A 26571-nucleotide genomic window follows, 5' to 3' on the forward strand; every position below is an offset into this window, starting at 1 on the left:
TGTGATTGCATAATTTTATTCATCCACACTCAAATGTGTAAGCATAACTAAGGCTCATCATTGGTTTCACAGTTCACACTGCACTATTCACACTATATATAGCGGGAGAGGAATGTATCTGGAGCGTTCAGCCCGGCGACTGCCACCACCCAGCGGTCTGGAGGCGCGTGCTCCGCCCCTCAGTAGCTCCCTCTGTACAGGTGGCGCTCCACGGCTCGACGGGACCGGCCACTACACACAGGACGGATGGGAGTTGTCGTACGGCGCCGGGCGGGCCGTGACCTGACCTGGGTGGACCCGCAGCGCACCTTCAGAGACAGGAGAGCCGGCGCCATGGGGTCATGAAGTAAGAAAGCACCGGCCGCCGAAACCATACGCCGAGCGAGCACAATAATCTACAGAAGATAATTCGGCAATTTCTGGGGTGTGCTTAGCGCAACAAATATGACACACGACTATATAAATTCACGAGCAACTGATTAAAACAACAGGAGAAACAAACACCCGCGATTATAAGTAATTGCTCGAATAGAAGATCAGAGGCCAGTTTTACCAACAGAAAAATAGCCGCCTGCCGATTTTTTTGCCTAAAGACCGCTTCACACTCAAAGCGTAAACGCGATGGGCACGTAAGAGGATAGGGCTTTACCATTTACGCTCCGTATGTGAAGCGGTCTTTAGGCAAACAATTTCGGCAGGCGACTATTTTCCTGTTGGTAAAACTGACCTCAGCTCATCGTTGAATTACCAGCCACGTCATACCACGTCTATTCCAGCGACCCACGGGGCGTCGAAACCGCACACATTTCAGCAGCCCGTAGTCTATTGGGGCCCGATCACACGGACACTACGAACAGTGCTACACGCGTGTATACTTCCCTCTCACACGAGCAACACAGTCCTGTACGGGGATGGCATTGCACGAAATCCTGGACGATACACGGTACCCCGCCTGAGGAGGGTGCCCGGCCGGCCGCTCCGTCCGGCGGGGGGTAACCGGGGCGGCCACCGGCACAGGATACTCTATAGGACCTCAGCCGGCCGTCCTACGCTACGTACTCCAATAAATACGTCCCGGGCTGCCTATGGATGGCGGATGATCACCAGTCTGACGTTCCCGTCAGAATAATCACCTATATAATCAACATAAATAACGGAATACTCGCCCGCGGACGCCCGAGCTGTGTTTACAGCAGGCACTATTGGGGAATAATAATGATAATAAGTATATATACATTATACACGATCACAGGCGCAGTGATTTTTTTTCACCCGCCGCCCGACAGCGCACTTGGGCGAGTCGGACGGGCACCGCCGGCCTGACGAACGGCATCTCTCTGTACTCACACTCTCCTCTTCATTTGTTCAGCTAGCAGCCAATCATCGGCTCTTGCAGCTCTGTCGGTTGCCCGTTAGCCAATCACAGACGGCTTAAGTCGTCCGTTTGCCAATCACAGACGGCGTCCATCGACAATTAGCCAATCACAGACGGCTTCAGTCGTCCGTTAGCCAATGGCAGCGGCTCATGGCCATGCGACGAGCACACGCCTGTCTGTAATCAGCCGACGTAGCTCCATTCGATCAGAAAACTAACAAAGGACCTCGGCTGACCGGGTACCGATCACGTGACCGGCCGACGCACCAATCGCGAGCCTCCACAACCGGACACACAACGGTGATTGGTTGACTCCAGTCATATTATGACCACTCACCCACTCACACTGCCGTCCCGTCCACCAATCACAGGCCTCTTCTGTCGGTCGGCGAGCGCTGATTGGTCGCCGGCGGTCACGTGGTCGCTGCCGGCGGTGTGATGTTGAACACGGGGCCGATGCGCAGGAAGAATTTCCGCAGCACGGCGCGCAGCTCGGGCTTCAGGTCGAAGCACATGACCTCACAGAGTAGCGGGTAATAGTTGGAGGCGTGCGCCCGGAACTGGGGACGGAGGGGAGCCGGGGTCAGTGTCGGGGTCATGACGCGAGTGGGTGTGGGGGCAAGCAGGGCAGAGAAGGATGCAATTCAGAGAAAGTACCTACAGCAACAAAGCTGCAGCTTATCACCTCCATGGATTACCAATTACTTCGTCAAGCACAGAAAAAAAAATCCACTGTGACTTCGCAGCAGCGGTTCTATGGCAGCGGTAGCTTCTCAAGCGAGACATTCACAAACACTCGCTGCTGTCGCGACTGGTCCCACAATATAAATAAGCACAGCGCACAGACATTCACTGTTAAAGACCAGATGTGCTGGCTGAAAGGTATGTCACACCGTTAAACACCGCTCGACACAGAGCCAGTACTCAACGACCCGTGAGAATACGCCCGGTGTTTTGGGTTTCTGAGAGAGATAACTCGAGTAAACAGAACATGACTGTGTTCAAAAAGCGCTCTCGTCTGGTATTTGTGAGATATCACCCGGCCGACGGGCCTATCGCACAGGTGGCCCCTGTACTCCAATAGCGTGAAGTGGCTGCTTGATAAAGACACGCCGACAAGTGCCGTGGGTCACAACGCAAATACTAAGATAAGGCTCGTACTCCTGCATACCTTAGCGTCCACCGGTTGGCATAACAATGATTGTAACGGAACGACTCACGATATTTCAGTCGACATGCTAACCCTCTCATATTCACCTTCAACTATCCCTACATTCCTTTACTATCAGTACCGTTTGATAACAACTGCAATGTTTACTAACTGGTGTTTTAAGTAAGCCGAATTCGTCGCCATTTCGCTCCAACACACCTTACCAACCAATAATATCCAAACGCCGAACCTCCGGCCTCCAGCTTACGCCGACCTCCCGGCTTCCCACCCTCCGTCCTCCCCTCCCCTCTCCCTCCGCCCGCGGAACTCACCCTCTCATCATCCATCTTCTGCACGCGGGTGAGGAAGAGCAGCAGCAGCGCCACCCAGGCGTCCCGGTGCGCCTCCGACTGCAGGCTCAGGTAGTACTCGAGCGCCTCGCGGCAGGTGGCGATCAGCCGCTGCTGCACCTGAGGCCACTCGGCGCGCCGGGCCTCGTCCGTATACAGCCGGAACAGGATGCGCAGCGCGCACGCCAGGCTCTGCGTCTCCTGCTTCAGCAGGTTCGGCTTGGCGTTACCCTTGAAACCTGCGGAGAGTGGGGAAGGGGCGTTGGTTGAAATGTCAGACAGTTTCATGGAGAAAGAAGGAGCTCAAGACCAAGAGCTTGGTAAAAAAACATTCAGATTTATTGCTTTGAAAGAGTTATAAATGGTTTTCATTATCTAAATTAATGTGAGCAAGAAAATAAAGACAAAATAGAGGGTAGAGAAAATACATTACAGAAAAGAGAAAAATAAATATTATAGGAGAGGGACCTAGCTAAACCCAATCCTCAACCGACTTCCCAACACCGCTCACACCCATTTACCCTCCCTCCGTCTCCTCACCGGCCCTCCAGAGCAGATTCCGCTGGTCGTGGTCGGCGTTGAACCGCTTGGCGAACCGGTGGCTCTGCATGAGGCAGTCGATCAGCTGGAAGAGCTGCGGCGCGCTCAGGTACGGGTACATGCCCTGGTCCTCGCGCTGCTGGGCGTCGTCCGAGAGCCGCTGGCGCAGCGCCTCGGCCTGGGCCTGCGCCAGGTTTTCGGCGTCCTCCTTGCGTGAGGTGGTGGGGAAGAAGACGATGTTGTCGATGGTCTGGATGAGCTCCAGCTGGACCACGCAGCGGATCAGCAGGCCGGCAAATAGCTGGTGGTCCTGGTGTACCTGACGGGAGGAGAGCGGAGGCGTTACAGAGTGGTTGGTGAGACGGCTGACAGGTTGGGCGGGAAAGGTTGTCATAACAATGGTAATAAAGCTACAACTTTCAGTTCACTTTCGTTTCCTCAACTAACATAAAATGGCAAAAAAGCCTCGAACTTATACGAAAACATTGACTGTAGCATGAGCTTCAGTTGGAAATTAAAACACAGTGGCAAGCAAATTGGCAGTTTGACCGCAGATTGTAAAACTGCTTTAAGTAATCAAGTCCCATTGTCGTGCGCTATTTTTTTCAATCGTGAACCTACACAGTACACACGAAACGCCACGGTCGTTTCCTCTCACCTTCATTTTCATTATTTTTCTGTTTTTGTCGTCGTTGGTCTGCGATCCGATGCTGTTGATGCTGTGCATGCTGTCTGCCCGGCCCATAATCTCGGACGGCGAGTCGGTCGGACTGTGCGGGGACTGGGGGAGCGCGCACAAATTCGAGGTAAAGGACTCAAACCAAAAAAGAGCAGTAAACCTCTCACAGGACTACAATCCAGACCCAACGAAGGCTCAGAACATCCGGCTGAGTCTGAACCCTTACCCCTGACCTGAGCCTCCACTAACCCTCCCACATTAATCCCCGGTATCCTCTGTCCCCGATAACGTACCTTTGGATCGGTGAGCGGCTCTCCTGCCTCGCCCGGTCTCCACGTGAGCAGCTGGTGCGGGATCGTCGAGTTGAAGATGTCCAGCATGCAGCGGCACGTCTGGTCCCACGTCTCCGGCCGAAACTTGACGCCGTTAGAGATGACCAGGTTCTCCAGACAGTTGGTACCCGACCGAGCCAGCTGCTCGTTATCTGAGGGAGGGAGAGCGGGGTCAGTGAGGGTACAGATGGGACAGCTGATTGGGCAGGTCACACATGGTCAAGTCGTCTACGGGATGAAGAGAGTTGAGAGGTTGATTAGGAAATGAGGGATTAACATCGGAATGGGATACCAACTTCAAAATTAAAATATGCGGGACCGAAGCTGATTGTTGGGACTTCTTAGAGTGGAGGGTGATAGCAGATGGTCGGATTTTGATTACCAGCCACCACAGGCTGACTATCTTTGCTTGCTGAGTGCTACACATCCTGTCTGACACACCAGTGCAGCTGGCTGTACAGCGGCTCCAGCTGTTTGTTACGTACCCTGTCTGCCAGTGTCTGTTTGTTACATACCCTGTCTGCCAGTGTCTGTTTGTTACGTACCCTGTCTGACACACCAGTGCAGTAGATACCCTGTCTGACAGTGTCTGTTTGTTACGTACCCTGTCTGCCAGTGTCTGTTTGTTACGTACCCTGACTGACAGTGTCTGTTTGTTACGTACCCTGTCTGACAGTTTCTGTTTGTTACGTATCCTGTCTGACACACCAGTGCAGCTGGCTGTAGAGCGGCTCCAGTTGTTTGTTACGTACCCTGCTGAGACTGTCTGTTACGTACCCTGTCTGCCAGTGTCCGTCTGTTACGTACCTTGTCTGCCAGTGTCTGTTTGTTACGTACCCTGTCTGACAGTGTCTGTTTGTTACGTACCCTGTCTGCCAGTGTCTGTTTGCTACGTACCCTGTCTGACACACCAGTGCAGTAGATACCCTGTCTGACAGTGTCTGTTTGTTACGTACCCTGTCTGACAGTGTCTGTTTGTTACGTACCCTGTCTGACAGTGTCTGTTACGTACCCTGTCTGTTACGTCCCCTGTCTGCCAGTGTCTGTTTGTTACGTAGGTACCCTGTCTGCCAGTGTCTGTTTGTTACGTACCCTGTCTGACAGTGTCTGTTTGTTACGTACCCTGTCTGCCAGTGTCTGTTACGTACCCTGTCTGCCAGTGTCTGTTTGTTACGTACCCTGTCTGACACACCAGTGCAGCTGGCTGTAGAGCGGCTCCAGCAGTATCGGCTGCAGCGTGTCGTGGTACTGCGTAAACACGTCGATAATAGCGTACAGCGCATGGTTGCACGTCGTCGTCATCCATTCGGCCTTCTGCTCCAAATGAAACCAGAACATTGGGTCAGCGGCTAGTAGCAAACGACCAACTCAAAGTTGGCAGTTTATGACTGGGTAAATGGATCTAACATGGTGTCTACGGCTGGCAAGCAAACCGTAACAATAGGTGCGTTTGATCAAATACGGAATCGATTAATAATTATGCCGTGCGATGAGTAATTGTTGATTAAAATGCATATAAAACAGCACAGCAGGCATAACTATCGGTACAATGTGTTAGCGTTACTTGAAACTCAGCAACCACTCCGCAAAATGTTATTAATTCACTCTGTAAATCAAACAGTCATCGGCAAACAACGATACATGGTATCAGCTGCAATCGGTTCGCAGTTTGGTGTTAGTAGCGGAGTTTGGGTTAGGCGATGCCGAAATATCGGTATGATTGTTAGTGAAAACTAACCAGATGACAAAATGCAATGACGGCGAAAACAGTCCTGGAAAAGGAACATTTCATATTAGGGACATGAAATAAGGACTCGAGTGATAAATAACCGATCAGGCAAGTGCAGGCATCCAAAACCACTCCCATGGGCTCGGATTATGGTGCAGTTGGCACCCGCCCGGGTAATGGATCGTCCCGAGGATCCTCCCCACCGCCCACAGCATGCAGTTGGGACAGGGGCGACATGCAGGGACGGCACGGCTGCCCGCCGCGCCCGGCGGCTGCCCGCCCCCAGTACTAACATCCAGCTGGTTGTCGGGGTGCACGAAAATCTGTTAAAGAAGAGAGCCGAATCAGACAGGGTGCGACTGGCGCGGCACACGACGGCCCCCTGTCCCGGGCGGCCCGCGCATCGACCGCAGCCTGCTACCGGGGGACAGACGCCTGTGGCAGCCGTGGACGTGTCAACCGGGAAATTTAGACTTAACCCTGCATAGGCCGGATATATTTGCTTTGAAGCCAGTCTTCCCAAAAGAAAAATAAAAGAACCCGGACTGGTGTGTGACGCGATTGTTCCAAGCAACAAAATACATGCGAGCCAACCATTTCTCCAGCCCAGAACCAGTAAAACCCGTTAGAAATTCCCTGAAAGCCTTCCATTCTAATATTGTGCAAATGTCTCTAGCATTATAAAACACTGGGCTTCAACTGATTAAGAAACCTCAAAAGCTGCCTCTGCGGTACATTATAGGACTGAGGCCCGATACTCGAACAACTAAATTCCTCTCCCGTGGGTAAGTTTAAGCTGGTTGAGCTTCAAGAACGCCCATACAAACTTACAAAGACGAAACGGTTAAGCCAGCACCAGTTGAAAATTAGTGGTGAGTGTGTCAGTGTAGCAGTAATTTGTTCATATACAAGTATTTTTGACGGTCGGTATTTGTTTTTGCTGAAGATGGGAGCAGATAAAGTTACGAAGTCAGTCCCTCTGTGACCGATATACCCTGCCTCACTCAGAGTTACGCCCAGAGAAAGACGGGCCGCCCGGGACAGAGGCAAAGAGCAAGGAGAGAGTGACAGTCGCAAACAATACCAAAACGTAACGCTCTCCCAACAAAACAAACTCAGATCAAGCGAGAGCGCCCGGATGGACGGGCGCTCAGACTACATAATTAACAGAACGAACAAAAATACTACGTCAAGGAGCCGCACCAATACAATGCGCTCAACTCCTGTCTCTTTTAAAGTAAACCATCTAAGGCAGGACGACAAAGACAAACATAAGACGCGTGAAAGCAGCAAAGGCAGTGAGAACAGACTGATAGACTGAGTCGCCGACAAACAGCACCTTCTGCCGCGTACCTCCGGGGCCGGCAGCCGCTTCCCACTCACCTCCAGCTGCTGTTCCGGCAGCTTCATGTTGTCAAAGATGCGGAACAGGATCTGGAACAGGTCCTTCCACCAGTGCTGCCGGTACGTCATGCCGTACGTCTTGATGATCTCGAACATGACGGTCAGTGCGCGCGTCCGAACGTCCAGCTTACACCTGAGGAGGGGCAGAGACGGGCGAGGTGACGGGGCGCAGTCCAAGACGATACACGAGCCTACCTCGGTGAACCAGGCTGATTACGATGACAGTGCTTATTGAACCGAATGCATATTTCAATTCGGCCCACATGTGTACTGGCAAGGTATACGAGTCAATACATAATATGCATATTACAGTTTACACAGCACTTTATTTTAGCGGACGCATATCAGGGACGCATATTTCAATAGGTATTAGGTACGTTAAAGGCTAGCGGTATGTAGTAATGCAACGTAAGTATAAAAACAGCCTCGTAACAATGTTTCATTCCAAGTATGATGAACTTTTTTTGCAAAACAAGCCCCAACGCCGCCCCTAAACGCCGAACACACACAATCCATCCACCCTCTCCGCCGCCGTACCTGTTGACGATACAGGAGAGCTCGAACATGATGGGGAACCAGGCGCGCACCCAGACCCGGTCTTCCTCCGGGATCGTCTTGTCCTCGATGTTATGGTCCCGGAACAGGTGCGGCGAGTCGGCCACGTAGCGCGCGCAGCTGCGGATCAGTCGGATCGCCTCCATGCTCGTGTCGGGAAACTGGGCGTTACACGCGAACTCGGACAGACACTTGATCGAGTCCTGGAAACTGTCGATCACGATAGCCAGGTGGTTCTCGAACACCGTCGCTGTGGAGAAAACGGAGATATAGTGTTAGAGTAGGCAGCTCGGGATCAGAATGAAGAATCAATGAAAAGGATTGGACTATAAAGTAGCAAAAACTTAAAATTCGTACGGTCATCATTATAGGGCTGCGATGAGAAAAAATCACCATCGAGTCCATCGACATTTTCTGATCAGACATTGGGATAATAATTCTAGAAATAACTAAGCGATACACAAACATACAATTACTTCATTCTAGCGAAACGTATGCCTAATGCCCATACGACCCTCCCATTTCCCGAAGTAAGCCGCGTTGTGTGTAGTGTTCAAATTGCCCTGCTGATGAACTGTAAGGAACTTATCACTTACAGATGATGGAGCCGGTGGTCTGGAAGGAGAGCTCGACCACACTCTCGTCCATGCCCGAGGCGGCCAGGTGGAACACGCTGAAGATGTTGTTCCAGCCGGAGCGGATGTTACGCGCCTGGGAGTTGACCATCTGCGCCACGCAGCGCACCACCATGTCCTGGATGGTCGGAGACCTGACAGAAGGGGGGGGGGGGCGGTCATCCAGCGGGACATGGTGAGCACTGAGCAGCAAACCACGTCATGTCCTGGACTGTGGGGGAGTCCTGAAAGAAAGTCAGACGGGAGGGAGGACACACACCTCTGGGGGAACAGGGCGAGCTTAGTTGATGGGTGTACAGGGACCGAAACTACTGAGGTAATTTGCTCAGTTAGGTAAGATAGCGCGCAAGGAGATGAGAACCTGGTGATCATTGACTTGTGTTACTTTGCGACACAAACGTATGGGGAGCAATCATTATGGAAATCATAATTAATCGTGCGGTCATGCAGTTACAAAATGTCTGAACTGAAACGTTTTCTATTACTTTGGGTATTTGTAGTAATTCTTCTTTTTTTGTGGCCGCGTTCCCTCGTATTAGATAGCCAAAGACACGGTGTTCATAATGCGCAATGACTCCAGGAATCAGTCAGCAATTTAGGAGCGAAGATCACTAAGCTGGAACCGACCTGTTGGACTTCATGATGTACTCGAATGGCCGCAGGAAGTCCTTCTGGAAGCGGAAGTTGGCCAGCTCTCCCTTCTCGATGAACTTCATCGACAGCTGGCGGAGCGAGTCGACGGCGAAGAACGATATCTCCTCCACCGGGTTACAGCCCACCTACAACACACACAGGTAGGGTGTGTGAAACGATAGCGCAATTAGCGGCAGCGACAGGCGCCGTGATACGTGAATCACGGTCTTCAATAAAATACCATCATTTTCGTTGTCATTTCCAATCATAACTAAAGAAAGGCAAATAAGCAAGAAGTGCTGAACGGAGAAGTCAAAGTGATGAGCTACGAGCATGAAAAGACGTGAGAACGCGACAAGTAAGTCCAAACTCAAACTCAATCCAACTTCCAGCACAATGCTAAGCAGCCTCACTATTCCGCTCCTCCTCACACCGTTTCACTCACCCTGTTGAAGTGTTCTCCGAGTATTTTCCAGATGCGGGACCACTGCAGCCGGATGCGGCCCATGTTGTAGTAGGAGATCTCCACCAGTTTGGTCAGCGAGAACATCCGCGGCTGCGGCTGGGCCAGCTCGTCTCGGGACACCTGGGCAGAGGCGGAGAGGCTGTCAGAGCGATAGTGGGGTGAGGTAGGGGTTAACCCTCGCCGGACCTATTGGTTTTCTACATACGCGCCGGCCGAGGGGGGGGGGGCGGGTACGACCCCCCCCTCGCCGTTTCGCCCCTGGTGGAGCTAGCGCGTCGCGGAAAAAACGAGCGTGTGCGCCGTTACGAGACGCAGAGATTGGTACCCGATTTTAAGGTCCTAGGTCAACCGGTGACCTCTGAGGTCAGGTCAAGTGCCCCAGGGTACGGTTCAGTTTTTGGTGAATAACTTCGCAAAAAACGGCCGCAGAGCCGCGATTTTGGCAGCATCGTGTTCGCCTCGCTCAGGCGCGTCGAATGATATACTTTTTGTTCGGGTCAGGTCAACTTGGGGTGTTGACCTCAGGTCAAGGTCAGGTCAGCACCCCCAGGTCACGAAGTTGGTCGAAAGAGGTCATGTCGCATATCATTCGATTCGGCAGGTCTTCCTGAGTCCATTGGTGGCTTTCTCGACTCGCTAGCTCAATTTGATCGGGAATTATTGACGAAAAACTAATATGACCTTGATGACGTCATAAATGACGTCACGGAAGGTCAACATTGCAAAAGTGACGCATCTAACCTTGCAAGGAGTGCATCAAATCACGATTCTGTGTGCTTGAGATAGTTGGAGATCGTTCCCGGCGCCAGAATAGCAGTTTGAATTTTTCCCCATTGACTTATAATGGTGAGGTCACGAAAATGACCTGACCTCATATGACCTTTAGGAAAAATCCGAGATATGCAAGTTGTGAGACTCATAATGGATACTAGATCCTGCAAGTTTCATTTCCGTGTGACATCTCCTCTGGCAGTGAGGGCGTTGCGAAGTTGCGACATCTGAAGACCGTGCAGAGGTTCACTTATGACGTCATAGGTCAGTGACCTGACCTGACCCAAAAATGCGGTTGGTGTTAAAAGATGCGGCTTGGATGAAAGGTCAGGTATGCCAAGTTTCAGCTATCTATCGCCAGCGTGTTCGGAGCTATCGCGAAAAAACCCTATGGGGGGGGGGGGGCGGCACCCGCCCCCCCCTCGGCCGGCGAGGGTTAACCCGCGCGGGGCTGGGGTCTCCAGCCGAACGCGCGGGGCTGGGGGGGGTAAATTTTACCCCCCTGTTATCTCCCGAACTAACGGTCCGATTTGGAAAATTCAAACGCCAATCAAAAGCTCTCATCACGAACTACTAAAAACATGTACTTAATTTAAGGTTTGAGGTCAAGGTCAAGGTCAGGTCAAGGGTACAAATTGCAAGTTTCTACAGTATCGGCCTTGCACCGTAGTTGCCGAAGAATGGAGTCATGGACTGAGACTGATCGCCCAAAACGTGTTCTTAGGCTACCAAGACAATATTCGTTGCATACAATATCATTCAGAGGTCAAGGTCAAGGTCAGGTCAGGTCAGGTCAGGTCACCAAAAAACAAAATATAGAAAAGGGCATGTGCGACACATGTTTTATGGGTCATTTTACTCATAGAATTCAATAGGCACACTCAATAAGTGATATGGACCACCTCTGGATGAATTTCAGGTCGAGGTCAGGTCAAGGTCAGGTCAAGTGAGGTCAAATTTTGAAGTTGGTTGTTAAGGCCTAAAAAGGTGTCTATCTGATGCAGTTTTTCACGGCGAATCGAATGGTGCTATTTTTGTTTCCGTACGAGGTCTAGAACTTCCAAAAAAGTCATTTTTCAAAAAAAATTGTGTGTCGTGACGTCATAAAATTTTTGAATAACTCCCACATTTTTGAACCGATTCTTCTAAAATTTGGTATGTAGGTGCACATAGACCACTTCTCTGACATATATTCCGGTTTTTTCGATAGACTCAAAATTTTGGATTTTATAATGATTTTCCCAAAAAAGTCAGTTTTTTGAAAAAAATTTAGGCCAAAATCCAAAATTTTCAAAAAACCGAGATAGCCATTTGATAGACAAAGTAAAATTACGTATAACCTTTTTTGTTACGTCTTGATTCCTTTAAAAATGAAGATGTTAGCGGCGTTTGAACTTTCGCCGTTTTTGAGGCGAAAATGACGAACATGACGTCACTAAAACGTCAATTTCTCAAAAATTTTCCGACGGATTTCGCTCAAATTTTCAGGGAACGTGTCAAATTGATGTAAGAAAAGGTACTGAAAGTTTGGCGGCGCTGCGCGCCGCCGTTTTTGAGATATCGCAAAAATTCGCGAGGGGGGGTAAAATTTACCCCCCCCCCGCCCCGCGCGGGTTAAACAGCTACAATACTGCTATCAAATCCTTTCTAGTAACCCGAGCAGTATCTGAAATATTGACGACATATCGAACTAATGACTAGGCTTAGCTAGTATTACAGCTCTAACGGGAAGACTGATCATCTACCATGGCTCGCTCACTCCCCAACATTCTCTCCACACAGTTACACCTGGGTCATCAGTTTTATCACCCCGTCCGCAACTCACGTGACAGAGTGCGTCCACGAAGTCGACCACAGCGTCTCCGTCCAGTCGAATGGAGCCGGTAAAGATCCGGTCCACGGCCACTACCACGCTCTGGGAGTTGGTCTCACCCATCGACTCGACCACGCTCGCCAGACGGCGCTCCGCGTTGCCGGTGACTGACGGTGAGGGGAGGGTGGTTAGGCAGGCAGGGAATGGCGACAATGCAGCATGAGGTCGGCGGGTGAGCAGTAAGGCAGAGATATTAACATAAAACACATATGAGAAAAGTGCGGCATACGCGCCAAGTCAGCATGAAAAGTTAACTCTTCAGTCTTTACACCATCGCCAACTCTCGTAATTGCGATGAATCCAAAAACAGCACTCATCACCAAACCAAATCAAAGTGTAAATCGTTACTATTAAAGGCCAGCGCCCATCTCTCACTCCTATCTCCCTCAGGTACTCCCCCATCAGTCACTCACAGTCGATATTCTCCAGGAAGTGGAAGCCGTGCCCCCCGTCGGCCGTCTTCCCCTTGGCCGGGTGCGCCAGCCGGCCGGGCCGCACGCCCGTGCCGATCAGCTGCGCCAGCTCCAGCTGCGAGATGCAGCGCAGAATGTCCAGCCACGAGTGGCCCAGGTAGTTGCCGTCCGTCTGCGCCACTGAGATCAGCGTCTTGATCGTGTCAATGTTCTTGGCCTTCATCTCGGTGATGGCCGCGTTGGCCGTGAGCAGGGTGAACCGGGCCAGAGCCTGCACGTACGCGTCACGCTCCAGCTGCCGGGCGAGGCGAGGGGGGACGTCCGGGTCAGATATAAGCTGGAGAAGGTTACAGGTGAGCACATTCTGACGGGCAAGGTTGATGGTGAAATCCTAACGTGTATTTCCGGCGTATGATAGCGCCAATGTTGCACCTACGAGAAGATCAAATGTCAAGCAACAAATAATTCATGTCATCTGCGCGTCAATACGCACCAATCCAACACAGTTCGCAATATCAAAGGAAAAGGGCACAACCTGACCCAGCCCAACCACACCCCGTCTTACCCTTCCAACTGCCTACCTTCATCTGGAAGATGCACGCGATGCGGATGGCACATCTGATCCCGTCCAGACAGAGCTCGTCCACGCGCGGATCGTCGCAGTCCTGGAGACCAGTGCTGAACGCAGCCAGGAACGGCGCCCAGGCCAGCTTGAACATGGGCCGCACGTGCTCCACGTGTGTGGCGCACGTGAACTCGGCCTGCACGTGACTGGCGGCCTCCATCAGCGACTTGGCCGCCAGCGACATCTGCTCCATCTCCAGGTTGAACAGGAGCCGGCGCTGCTTCTCGCTCTGGGCCACTGCAAGGTGGGGGAGAGGGAGTGAGCAGAAGCGGACTGAGAGCTGGGGAGAGGCTGTAAGTCGCTGGTGTGAGTGTGTCGTTGTCACAATTACTTTGCTCTGATGACTGAATATGTCTAAAATTCGTACAAATGGGTTAGTTGTATCGTGGTAACAAATGGATTGCTACATCAAGGTAGAAATGGCAATCTTAAAATAAAATAGGAACAATAAAATGAGGCCGACTATCCGCCAACCAAGTCCAGCTGCCAGTGTCACCCCACTACACCCCCGCCCGACCTCCGCCATCTACCCCTCCCTCTCCGCTCTCTATCCCACCCCTCCCCGACCCCACCGCACTGACCCTGTTTGCCGGGTTTGGCGCTGGCCGTGACCTTCATCTTGATCTCGTTGCCGGCGATCTCGTCATAGATCTGAGACAGGTAGTCCTCGGGTAGATCTTTGCTGTCGTTGATACCGCGGTTCATCTTGATGTACTGCTCCTTGGTCATTTTGTGCTGCAGGAGGATGGCAAAGAGTAAGAATGCTGAGACTCAGAACGAATGTACGATCACGGTCAGTTATAGTTAGACTGCAGCAGCTTATCAATTGTCATACATTGTCATGTCAATCATAACCATTTGTCAGCTAATTTGTCATCATTAGACTATAGTCGAGACTAAAGAAGCAGTAGTTCACATAGTCTTACCTTGACCTGAGCGCTGTGCAGGTCGGTGGTCAACATGATGATGGAATAGGCCAGTACGTACGCCGTGTCGGCACTGGCAAACAGGTTCTGACTGAAAACACACGGAATAGACGCCGTTAGCCACAGGCCAGAACAACAACAGATTCAGGCATTAAATCATCAAATGACCACCACTTTCTGTATATCAGTATACAATCCTAACACAGCCAGTATTAATCACAACACGCCAAACTACTTGAACACCAACCTCTCCCATTTCATCACCCAGTCCCTCCAGCCCTCAGCGTTTCTCACTTTGGGTTGCACTCGCAGTATCTGCTGGCGAACTTTTCCATGAGTCTGTCGATCTTCTGGGCCTCTCCTGGCAGGCGGAAGCCGTCCAGAAAGAGCCGCAGCGCCGCCACAAAGTCACGGTCGTTGAAATCCAGACGGTCCACGTAGGCGTACATCACCTGAGTAGAGGGAACCGACGGACGGGTCAGAACGACAGTCGGATGCTCATGGCAGGCTGCATGATGAGGGCGATGCCGCCTTTGAACAGGTTCCTTATTTGAGTGTGACACGAGAGTGCGGATCATTAATAAGGTTTACTCTTCGACATTAGCACCAAAATCTATACCAGCAATGTCTTCGCCTAATTGAAGCTCAACCAATTTCATGTGAAAACCTTGTTCATCAAGCTTCTCCCCTCCCCTTTCTTCCACTCTTTACTTCTCCTCTGTTTATCTCCTCTCCTCTCTGCATCTTATCACGCACCTCTGTTGTGCTGGTCCGGATCCCCCAGATAATCCCCCAGCACGGCACAGCCCACCCTCCCTCTATCACGTGTGTACCTCTCTGTTGTGCTGGTCCGGGTCGCCGAGGTAGTCCCCCAGCACGGCACAGCCCACCCTCCCTCTATCACGTGTGTACCTCTCTGTTGTGCTGGTCCGGGTCGCCGAGGTAGTCCCCCAGCACGGCCCGGTCCAGCCGGTGGTCGTCGTGGAAAAAGGCGGCGATGGAGTCGGGCGTGGCCTCCAGGAGGCCCTGCTCCTGCAGAAACGCCAGGCCGCGCTTCGGCTTACGGTTGAACCTGGGAGGGAGAGAGCGGGAAGGTGTCAAAGGGCAGCCTGATGGGGCTTTGGGTGAGCCGAATCTTTAAGTGGGGTTGTTTAGGTGAGCGTGGAAACTTATGGCTTAATTACAGCGTAGAGGACACTCGACAATGAAAAAAAAAACAACCTCAATAAGTCTGACGAGCACATGGAGAACATTAGGACCAATCGTTCTTTTGCCGTGAAAGCATTCGGACCTTTGAAACTGCAAGCTCACAGCTTAGGCCGGAGCCATTTATCAGTCATCCTACACATAGAATCTTATATCCTACATCTCACTCATACGTTCAGACGTTCAGTCCACCGCGCACCACCGACCACCTCTGCCCGTAGTACTCACATGTCGATGCCCTGCTCCCAGATCTCCTTTTTGTGTTTGAGCGACTCGTACTGCTGCGGCGTGTTGTTGGCCAGGCTGTTCTGACTGCCGTAGGTGGCCAGGGAGGCCGGCTGGACGGGCTCGTCAGCCGTCTCTCGGTCCGTCTCTGTTGGCACACAGACATGGACTCAGACACAGAGTGGTTGACATACCATTGGGACAAGTCGGTGGAAGGTATTAAGAACAAGGCTGGTCGGCAAATGCAGTACGCACCCTCCTTGGTCATCATGGTTACGAATTGAATTGACTATGAATTCAATTCATAGTCAATTGACTATGAATTGCTTAAAAATGCACTATACACCAACGTGTTTGTCTTCAAATGACATAGCTAAATAGTAATTATGGTTTGGTTACGGAGCGAGCGAAGCGAGCGTAGTCTTTCCTTAGATTAACGGAAATTTCTGAGTATGAGCGGCCGGCCGGCCGGCCGGCCGGCCGTGCGGACGCTTTTGCGAGGCTTATATCTCAGCAACCACTTGACCGATTTACACGCGGTAATTTTTGTAGGGTAGCTTCATTCCTTCTACCGAGTATTGGACTATTCCCGATGCATGTGGGTGACCCCTTATGCACGTGCCACGTGCAAAACGAAGAGGTGTCACTTTTGTAATTGTTGCAATATCTCGGCAACTACTTGGCCGATTGCGCTGAAAGTTGGCATGTAGGTAGGCACCCACTAGGCACTGCATATCCATGTGCCAGAGTGGGGGTGCTGCTGCACGTGCGCACGTGCAGGGGTCGTTTCCAGATCTCGAGAACGGCTGGACCGATGGCGCTCAAATTTGGTACACGGTTAGGGACCAGTTAGTAGGGTGCCGTGCACAAGTCAGTTGGGACCCATTTTGCACGTGCGCACGTGCAGGGTGCCGCTTCCAGATCTCGAGAACGGCTGGGCCAATTGTGCTCAAATTTGGCACATCGCCAGAGACCGGTTAGTAGGGTGCCGTGCACAAGTCAGTTGGAGGTACCCCCTCGAAATTTCGCACGTGCAAGACTCACCCCCTCGCTCGCTCCGTTAGTCGCCCCAAAAGGCGCTATACTGGTTTATTACGATTAAAATGTAAATGGTTTGCGAATGCTTTAGCTCTATATCGAGATTAGTATCGTCAGCCGTGTAATGTATAGCAGATTCTGCAAACTCTAAACAGTTTGCCATCGCGTTACGTACCGAGGTTGGTCTGCGAGTGCGGGTTGACGTAGAGCTCCCGGCTCCACTCGACCATGCATTTCAACAGTCCGACCAGACACTCGAGCGCCTTCAGTCGGATGCTGCGCTCCTGGGTGACGGTCACGCCGAGCTGCTCCGGACCCGTCTGAGGGGGGTGGGGGAGGGGAGGGTCAGGGCGACGGGAAGGACGGACAGCGGGTCAAGACTACGGGAGGGAGCCGGGCTGCAGGCGACGGATCAGTACAGCGGCACCCGTGATATTAGAGAGCTGACTCTTATGTGAAAGCTGAAGATGATTCAAGCCTCAAGGCTTTCGTCGATTCGATCACACCTTTCCACTAATAATTGTCATATCTCCAGTCAGCATTACGCTGCCTTTTTCTCATCACTATCTACCAATGCGACCACTGTCCAGGTCTTCCCTATGCCACCAGTCCTCCGTACACAAGCTCCGCACCGCACCCCATCCACTCCCTCCTCCCTCATCCCTCCCGCACCTGTCTGCCGTGCGCCATCTTGCTCAGGTCGGCCACTAGCCGCTCGAAGATGTTGGCCGCCGCGAAGTCGCAGTCGTAGTTGACGTAGATGTCCACCACGCTCTGGGCGTCGGCGCAGATACGCGTCAGCACCTGGATCACCATCCACTTGTGCTCGAACGACGAGCTCGGCGTCTCCAGCAGGTTCAGGAAGATGCCCTTGAAGAACACCTAAGACGAGGCGGTGGGCGGCGGGTTATAACGGCCGGACATTCATTATAAGAGGTACCTAATGAAAGAATGAGACGGGATACGTGGATTTGTAGTACATTACAACGATAAATAACATTAGACAACAAATTGGATACTATCGTGGTTTCAAAGAACAAGAGATTGCCCTAAAATAATACAGGCTAGACGATTTGCCAATTTAATGCTCGAACAGCACAGTATGGGCGATCAAACAGCGGTAAAAGTTACACAACTATCGGGGATTTTAAATTGGTCCACTCTTCGTAATAGCCCGCCAAAAAGTTGACCGACAGGTGACAGGTGATCATTTAACCCCGAATCTGTCACTGCAATCACCGCAATATACATCAGCGAACAGTTGCTAACTTTGCACACGGTGTGCACTGGTGGACCTTTGACCTTTGGCGCCCCTGTAGCGGCTCCAAAGGAGCACGAGTTATTTTCACGGATAGTATTCGGCGTTCGAGGCCTCGCGGTGCCGATGAAGGCACAGTCGAGCCAGGTCGATAAGATAACATTTATGGCTTATCGGCGACAAACTGCCACGGCGCGGTAGTGTGAATACACGACATGCGTCAGTTGCTACAGTGCTGTACTTACAGTACAGCTGTACTTATCATTTCACGTAGTAATTATCATGAATCAGGCATGTAGTTGTGTATCTCATCGACTCATGAGACGACGTACTATTTTCAAACAAAGCCAGCCAATCAAACCACCCACAAATCCTCCTGATCTCATATTCACCCCACCTAGCCCTTCTTCCCTCAGGTTACGCCCGTACCTCGATCTGTTTCTTGAGGTGCTGTTTGAAGTTGGCCAGCAGCGCCAGGAAGATGGCCAGGCTCAGCTGGAACACCTCGGGCACCGAGGAGGCGCCGTTCTTGGAGAGCGCCACGCACAGGTACTGCTTGATGGCCGTGATGAACATCTCGTTGGAGGTGAACACGCGTCCGGGCGACTGCAGGATGGACAGCAGCAGCTCCAGCGACAGCACCTTGGACCGCAGCTCGTGCGACCTGCCGAGAGAAACGGTAGAGTTTGTGATATTTGTATCTTCTACATAGAGGATGGGCAGGGAATCTCGTGAGACCTACGCTACACAGTAGGAGAGAAGTTGGTGACATCTGTAGACTAGGAGAACGACGGCAGACTCGACCTGCGTAAGACACGGCGGGAGCCGAAAACAAAAGCACGATCTTCGTTCCAGTTACCACCAACTGTTCTAAATTTAGTTTGATGATTGATCGGTTTCTTATGAGATAGGGGTCGAGAATTACAAGCTTAAAACCATTAATGCAATGTACAAACACGGGCTTGTTATTTAGTCTGTCCATTCATCGCACATAATCATAATTCACCAATGTCACTACAAATATCAAGGCCGCAGGTTGTAAACCTTTCACGTAGCTTGACAAGAGTTTGACAGCCGGCACGACGCCAGGTCATAGTCACACCCCCGTCCCTGCGTACTACCCGTCAAGGTCGCCCAGTTCACAGTTCCAACACTCCGGGCCGGTATCGTTTCCAGTTCGGCACTCGGCACAGCCGTATCGCTACAGCAGATCGGTCAACAGTCGCCCGCCGTGACCCAGATTATTGTGGGTGGCGGGCATCGCGTATCACAGCCATCGCGACTCGCTGTCAGTTGTAGTGGGCACGGGGAAACGATAGCGGCATTGGACTGACGTGTGATGAAAGAGCTGAATATGGAAAAATAAGCATGTGCACTGTGCAGGCTTGTTTGGGCTGTGCAAACTGCCGACAAGTCCACTGTGGAATTCATCGGCGTGGAATTTAAGGTACCACAAACTAAGACCATCGTGACCACAAACGAAAGGAATAATACGAAAAGGAATAATAAGGAATACGAACCTTCATAAGGAATAAGGGCAATTGAAATTTGATCAATACGGACTGCCGAATGAAAATGTACCACGGCTCAGAACAAGCACGATTTGCTTTCCTAGCTCGTCCCATTACCACACACAACATCCGACCGGCCTGTTAGCAGCGATTTGTCGGCAGTTTGGGCCTTTGGACTCTGTCCAGGCAGCCCGCCCGCGTTCACCGGAGTCCAAACGTGCTCTCAGTGAAGCCGACTGTTTGTTTACCGGATCAGCACATTCCTACAGACGTTCCAGTGTTAGACACGGCCGCGGCGCTAGGTGGGAGATGCCGGGCGACCTATATCGGTATGTAGACCGAGGCTGGGCAGTGATGGCAGATAATTCAGACACGTCCGGTCGAGGGTCACGACCAATATCATTCAATGTTTTTATTAACTTCAAATACCTTCTAAAGTATGTCGCAAATTACAGCCAACTTGCAAAACATTGAAATGAATCCCAAGTACAGGGTGTCCGGATAGTTCTGGCGCTTTTCAACATTTTCTAAAACAAATGCCATTGGTTCATAGATACTAATCAATGGATCAAAACAATGACCAGGGACACCAAGCCACATGCTTCCGCTACGTGCTCATTCAATGTAACCACCGTCGGCGCCGACGACGGCCTCGACGTAGGGGAGGAAGCGTCTGCGGGTTTTGACGATGCGGGGCATTTCCAGGTCCTCCCATGCTGTCATGATGCGAGTCTTCAGCGACTCCAGGTTGGGGTGAGAAATGGCCTAGATCCTGTTCTACAAAACGCGTAGCACGCCTTAGTCGAGCGGGTCAGGTTAGGAGAATAAGGCGGCCTAATCTCATTTCGCCACGGTGATCTGGCCCGGCAAGCTCCTCTGTCAGTTTAGCTTGAATGGCGGCGGCGTTGTTGGAGGGTGCTCTGTGCTGTTGAAATGCGAAGTGACCCTTAGGGCATGTCGTCTTGACCCTCGGGTTGATGTGGCTGTCCAGGAACCCCTCGTGGGCCAGCCTGTTATTCATTTATTCGACATTGACGAAGATGATGGGACATTTTTGTCCATCAGACCCCCGCACTTTCTTCGATTGCCGCGCTGAAATGCTGCTCCGTTCCCATATCGCGTTCGAAACGGTCTGAGGATATTTTTTAAGGAATTCCCGAGTCGAAATAAACCTTTACCTGCTAAACCATTCATCGAAAAACGCCGCATCGCGCTGCAACTCGCGCCTCGTTCAAGTCGCACCCGGCAGCCGCGCGCAGGCATTCAGCGACAAGGCGCATCTTCGCCCATCTACCCATCACTGAAAACGATTTCAAGGTCATATTTACACGAACCCTGGCTGAGCAATCAACGAGGGGTCATGTCTGTGATGATTGGCTGAATGTCCAATAATCACAGCGCGCGTTACACGGCGTCCAAAAGAAGCGCCAGGACTTTCCGGACACCCTGTATTCGTTCCTGAAAAACAATACTTCAAACAAACTCTTCAAACATAATTCTTCAAGCACGCAGTTTCCTCAAAACCATTGCAGTGAACCAAATCAAAGTACGTGCTAGAATAATTTCTTTGATCTCATCCCAGCCACCAAGACATGCTCCTACAAACAGACCATCTCCCGACACCAACCCTGCTCCGTCTGTCAACACTAGCTCACTTACTTGGGGTCAGGCGTTCCCTCCGGGAGCGGCTTCATCGACAGTTTACAGAGCGAGCGGAACACCAGGAAGGCGTCCTTCTGCAGGATGTGAGAGAACTTGGCCGTCATCATGTCGCTCTCGCTGGCGTCTTCGCTTCCCTGGTGACAGAGACGACGCGGAGACGGTCAGTGAGGGATAGTGTGATCTGGTGAAGTTGCGAAAGATGAGGCACAAGCATCTTGCCACCTTAAGAGAGTATACCGAGAACATGGATGAAAAACAGCCCCGTCCATGCGGGAAGAGCGATTAAAATATCGAAGAGGGCGGCGTGGATAATTATACCGAGGGTAGCACTGAGAGCTTGCGACCTCCATCAGTCTGGTTTGTACATGTTGGACATTGATCTCACCTGAGACATTCTGCGGTTCATTTTTGGCGTGTTGGGAGCACTGGAGCGCTCCGAACCGTTCTCTCGTGGCTCGCTGCTCACAGACGCTGTGGCTTCTGAAAAGAAAACAACCGCAGTCATGAGGCAATCTAGGTTCTGGAAATAGTGGACCAACGTAGCTGCACGCCATGATGGGCATGATGGCTTTAACACGACTCAGAATAGTAAAGTGTATTTCCATTTCCAGACCCATATGCTCTCTTCGTATTTTCATATGAATCCACACCACTGGTACCTGGTTCGCTAGTGAGCTCTTCGTGGAAAATACATAATCAATCCCATCCCCTCCCCGCACGTACCGGAGGGCACGGCGCTGTCGACCAGCTCCTCCACGATAGACCGGACGACCGTCTCGGCCGTGGGCTCTGCGCCGGCCGCCTGCTCGGCCGGCCCGTCGGCCGACGAGCCAGCCGAGGCCGTGTCCCCGGCGGGAGGACTGGACGGCACGCCGTTCGGAGGGCCGCCCTCCCCGGCAGCGGCGGCGGTGTCGGGGGGAGCGCCGTCCGCCGCGCCGTCCGCAGAGGAGGGGTCGTCGGGAGGGGCGCCGGGCGGCCCGCCGTCGCCGCCGGCGTCCGCGGACTCGGCCTGACCGTTGGTCTCGGATGTCTCGGCCGACTGGGCCTGTGTCTCCATACGCATAAACAGCACGTTGATGACCTGTCGGGGCGAAGGGAGGGTTGAACTACGGCTCTTCGATGGGCAATGTGTTCCAGTTCCCGCAATGAGCTTAATTTACAGCACCACAAAGTGATACACCGTTGTTAGCAAGGTGTGAATGGTACGCTCGTGTCCTACGGTAGGTAACGATAGAACCACTATATAAATCTGAAAGATGAGACCTTCAGACAGAGCCAAAATCATCTTTGCGTTACCAAGCAATAAACATCAGTGTAAACAACAATGTCGAAACAAATGGAATGCTTCACTGACAGTGGCCTATGACAAAATAGATTACACACGGCATTGTAACAATGCAAGTCTCCCATCGACATCCACGTCACCTCCACCGACCTGTGTGAGCGTGGCCTTGGCCGTGGTCTGGTAGACGATGTTTTTGCTGGCCAGGTAGATGTTGTAGCACGTCCTGACGGCCTGTAGCACAGTACCCTCGTGGACCTCCACATACTGGGACGTTAGAACCGTCAGAATCGCCTGAGAAACAGAGCAGAGCGGCTGGTTAGAGAATGTGTGAGGGGAGGACACCGCAGCAACATAGAACCAGTAAAACGCCTTTGGGCGAAGAACGAGCGAGCGAGATAGTGAGCCCTGCACGTGCGGAAGGGCGAGAGGGTGCTTCCAACGGGCTTGTGCAAAGCACCCTTCTAACCGGTCGCTAGCGGTGTGCCAAATTTGAACGCAATCGGCCCAGCCGTTACTGAGATCTGGAAGCGGCATTCTGCACGTGCGCACGTGCAAACGGGGTCCAAAATGACTTTTGCACGGCACCCTACTAACTGGTCCCCAACCGTGTACCAAATTTGAGCGCAATCGGCCCAGCCGTTCTCGAGATCTGGAAGCGCCCCCTGCACGTGCGCACGTGCAGTAGCACCCTAACCGCAACACATGGGAATGCATTGCCTGGTAGGTGCCTACCTGTATGCCAAGTTTCAGCGAAATCGCCCCAGGAATTACCGAGTTACTGAAATGGGAACAAATTTGGCACCTCTGATTGTTGTATTTTGCACGTGCACTGAGGGTGACCCACATACATCGAGAGTATCCTATTTTGGGTAGAAGGGATGCTGCTACCCAACAAAAATTACCGCAAGTCAATCGCCCAAGCGGCTGCTGAGATATGAGCCTCTCAAAATCACTACTTTTGCAAAACCGCTTGAACACCCTTGACATTTCACGTGGCACGTGCCACGACGGTCACTGAGATGTATCAAAAATAGTCAATTACGGGGTAGAAGGGATGGGGCTACCCAACAAAAAAGACCTCAGGCCAATCGGTCCAGCGGTTGCTGAGATATAAGCCTCTCAAAAGCGTTACAGGCCGGGCCGGGCCGGGCCGGGCCGGGCCGGGCCGGGCCGGGCCGGGCCGGGCCGGGCCGGGCCGGGCCGCTCATACTGAGATTTTTCCGTTATATTGAAAAGACTCACTTCGCTCGCTGCGCTCGCTCGCTCGTAATGACTGTCAGGACGGAGTCGGCATTTCTTAAAGACTTGTGATGTTTCACGGATGTGACCTACGTTTCATCTTTCGACGTGGAGTTTCGAGAAATTAGAAACACTTGACAGAGAAAAACAGACTTTCAGGCAATCTTCTCGCAACCTCTTAAAATTTACAGATTATCACCAGAATAACAGCGCGAAACCCTCGATCACCTCACTAGCAGCGTCACTACTCAGTATCGTGTGGTGGACCAGCTCCCCGTACCTTCAGTATCTGCAGCTGCACCTCCTCGTCTGTGTGCGCGCCGGTGAAGCAGCCGCACACGGTCTGTACGATACGGTCGATCTGGCGCTGACCTGCCGTCGGTGACGTCGGGTCCGGCCGGTCCCCCGTCAGGTGGCCGTAGGCAATCAGTTTCTGCAGGAGGGTCAGGAAGGAAGGGTTAAAGTTGGCGTGCCTCGATTGGTGTTACGATCGAGGAAAATTCAGCATTCTCACTAGTTCCAGCCTACTAAATTACAAGCACTTGACTGTGATTGGATCAGATAGTGTGAACTTAAAGGCCTCACAAAACTCTCAGCACTCTGCCAACATCATACATCAAACAATATTATCGATTCATCACAAAGCGCCGATTCATTGCCGTTGCACAATCCACACATGACGCCTGTTAGTCGGTTTCTCGCGTCACTAGGCCACAGATGTACGGCGAATGATCGTTCTTCCACCGCACATTAAACACCCCGCTGACCGCTCACAGCAGCAGACAGTGATTCAGCCATCAAAGAAGCCCCAGTGACCTGACACCCACCAAGCCGCCCCGAGCGGGAGTGGAACGAACGGCGACAAAACCGCAGGCATCTGACACAAGTGGCGGCTGAGCGACGAGCTCATGACACGGGAGCTTTAGTCACGGTCGCTGCTCGCTGGCTATAGTTTACTGTGGTGGAATTGGCATGGTTGGGGCTAAATATAAAGCGGAAATGCGTCGGCAGACAATATTTAAACATTCACCAATCTCCACCTTTTCAGTCCCTTGTACTCACCTGGAGACAGTCTAGCGCCGTGACGATGATTTTGGCCGACTTGGACTGGCAGGCCAGCTCAAACGGCAGCAGGTATTTGTCGGCCTGGAAGCCGCCGCCGGCCGTATCCTGGCTGGGCAGCGGCAGGGCCGAGCTGACGCCCTCGGGCGCTGCCGCCGGCTGGCACTGCGCCTTGGCCTCCTCTGCAGAGAGGGACAGACGGACAGGGTGTCGGTGGCAGGTAAAACTGACACACAAACAGATAGTGCCAACTGGATCAGGGAAGGTCAGATAAATGGGCACATGCAGCAATATTTACCATTTTTGACATGCTGAAAAAATCGATTAATTTAATGCCTATACTAACCAAACATACCTACTACAAAGCATGATTATTCTTGGGAGTTTGATGGTCACTAGCTTGAAAAAAATGTTTGACCTATAGAAATTGATCAAATAAAAGTTAAACATTACTTACCCAGTGCATCCTGGCAGGCTTTTCTCAGCTGAGAATGATGGGGCTTTTTGGTTTCTCGCTCTTGCAGAATCTTCTCAAGGGCTTTGATGATAAACATTTCCTTAGTTGTTCCTGTTTTCTGCATTGCTTATTATAGGCAAGTTAGAACTATCAGGAATTCAAAATAAGAAACATAGCCTTAAATTGAAAGGGACCTTTTACCAATATCCAAACAAGACTTGAGGTTCAGAATATTCTTGCAGCTGTAAAGCAGTGGACAAATGACCAAGTTACACATAACATATCAAACCTCCTTATGGTTCTCAGCATACACAGGCTAGAAAGGGTATCAACTATTTTCTTTTGCTTGTTTTATGATGGAGGCCAGCAGCCAGGGCCAACCCATATCAATAAGGTAGGTACCTAAACCAGATGCTCATCTAAATGCTTGAGGGGGAAAGTTACTAGTGGACTTCATTAATAAACTTCATTTGAGAGACACACAATCATATATGGAGCACTGAGCAGTGAGCAGTCACAGAGTGTGGGACTGGGGTGACTAACCCAATGCAGAAATACAACTGAACTGCATGGATTGCAGCCTTGGATTCTGCCTGATTCTGGGCTGAAACATCCGTCACTGGCCCAGTCTTATCAAATATCAAGGAATAGGAATCACACCAAAATAAGATCCTGTCAAACATGCCCTTTCAGATTAAACAATGTTAGACACTGAAAAAAGCAAAGTAAAGAAGACAACAAACAATTAATGGGTGGTTCTCTCTGGACCATAAATTAGCTCTATAACTACCACACTAATTATCCATGCACCATTACTGACCACTGTCTAAAAGCACCCCAGCTGGCCCAAGAGGGGACTGGGGCTCATTTGCATGCATTAGCGTATGCCAAAAACATCTGAAAGGACTAAAAAATAACAAACCTGCAAAACCTTTTCATGCTAATTAGCATAGCACTGAAATGCCTCATTATTATCACCAGTTTTAGCAAAATTTGTGTAGGTAGGTACCTACTGAATAGCAGACTGGACTGTAAGGCATGGCAGCAGAGTTGATGAGTCATTTCAGACAAGGTGACAAATTGGCACCAATCCATGCCAACCAAGCTGAAAATTCTCAACATACAGAACTTCAAACCTTTGCTATGAAGTTGAGAAACTTTAATTTCTGAGG

The 26571-nt window shown here is 51.4% G+C and overlaps 1 protein-coding gene across 2 annotated transcripts; it reads right to left on the reverse strand.

The window, feature by feature from the left end:
- Positions 1-25641, reverse strand: LOC122363427 (brefeldin A-inhibited guanine nucleotide-exchange protein 1-like). Of its 2 annotated transcripts, XM_043332686.1 has the most exons (30): positions 25400-25641; positions 24943-25124; positions 24161-24313; positions 22792-22932; positions 22080-22437; positions 21742-21836; positions 21354-21490; positions 18613-18847; positions 17598-17807; positions 17101-17245; positions 15891-16035; positions 15369-15528; positions 14751-14908; positions 14457-14547; positions 14112-14265; positions 13487-13767; positions 12906-13200; positions 12445-12599; positions 9828-9968; positions 9377-9528; positions 8711-8883; positions 8097-8364; positions 7539-7692; positions 6449-6478; positions 5605-5740; positions 4388-4578; positions 4074-4196; positions 3416-3734; positions 2858-3114; positions 1-1935 (listed from the first exon to the last, which is right to left on the reverse strand). In XM_043332686.1, the coding sequence occupies exons 1-30, from the start codon at positions 25521-25523 to the stop codon at positions 1789-1791; spliced, it is 5310 nt and encodes a 1769-aa protein (XP_043188621.1). In that variant the 5' UTR covers positions 25524-25641; the 3' UTR covers positions 1-1788. The 2 variants fall into 2 exon arrangements, with proteins under 2 accessions (XP_043188621.1, XP_043188622.1); XM_043332687.1 differs by lacking the exon at positions 6449-6478.
- Positions 25642-26571: the final 930 nt, after the last annotated feature.

Source organism: Amphibalanus amphitrite, unplaced genomic scaffold (genome assembly GCF_019059575.1).
Source record: "Amphibalanus amphitrite isolate SeventyFive unplaced genomic scaffold, NRLGWU_Aamphi_draft 000620F_arrow, whole genome shotgun sequence".
NCBI lineage: Eukaryota > Metazoa > Arthropoda > Thecostraca > Balanomorpha > Balanidae > Amphibalanus > Amphibalanus amphitrite.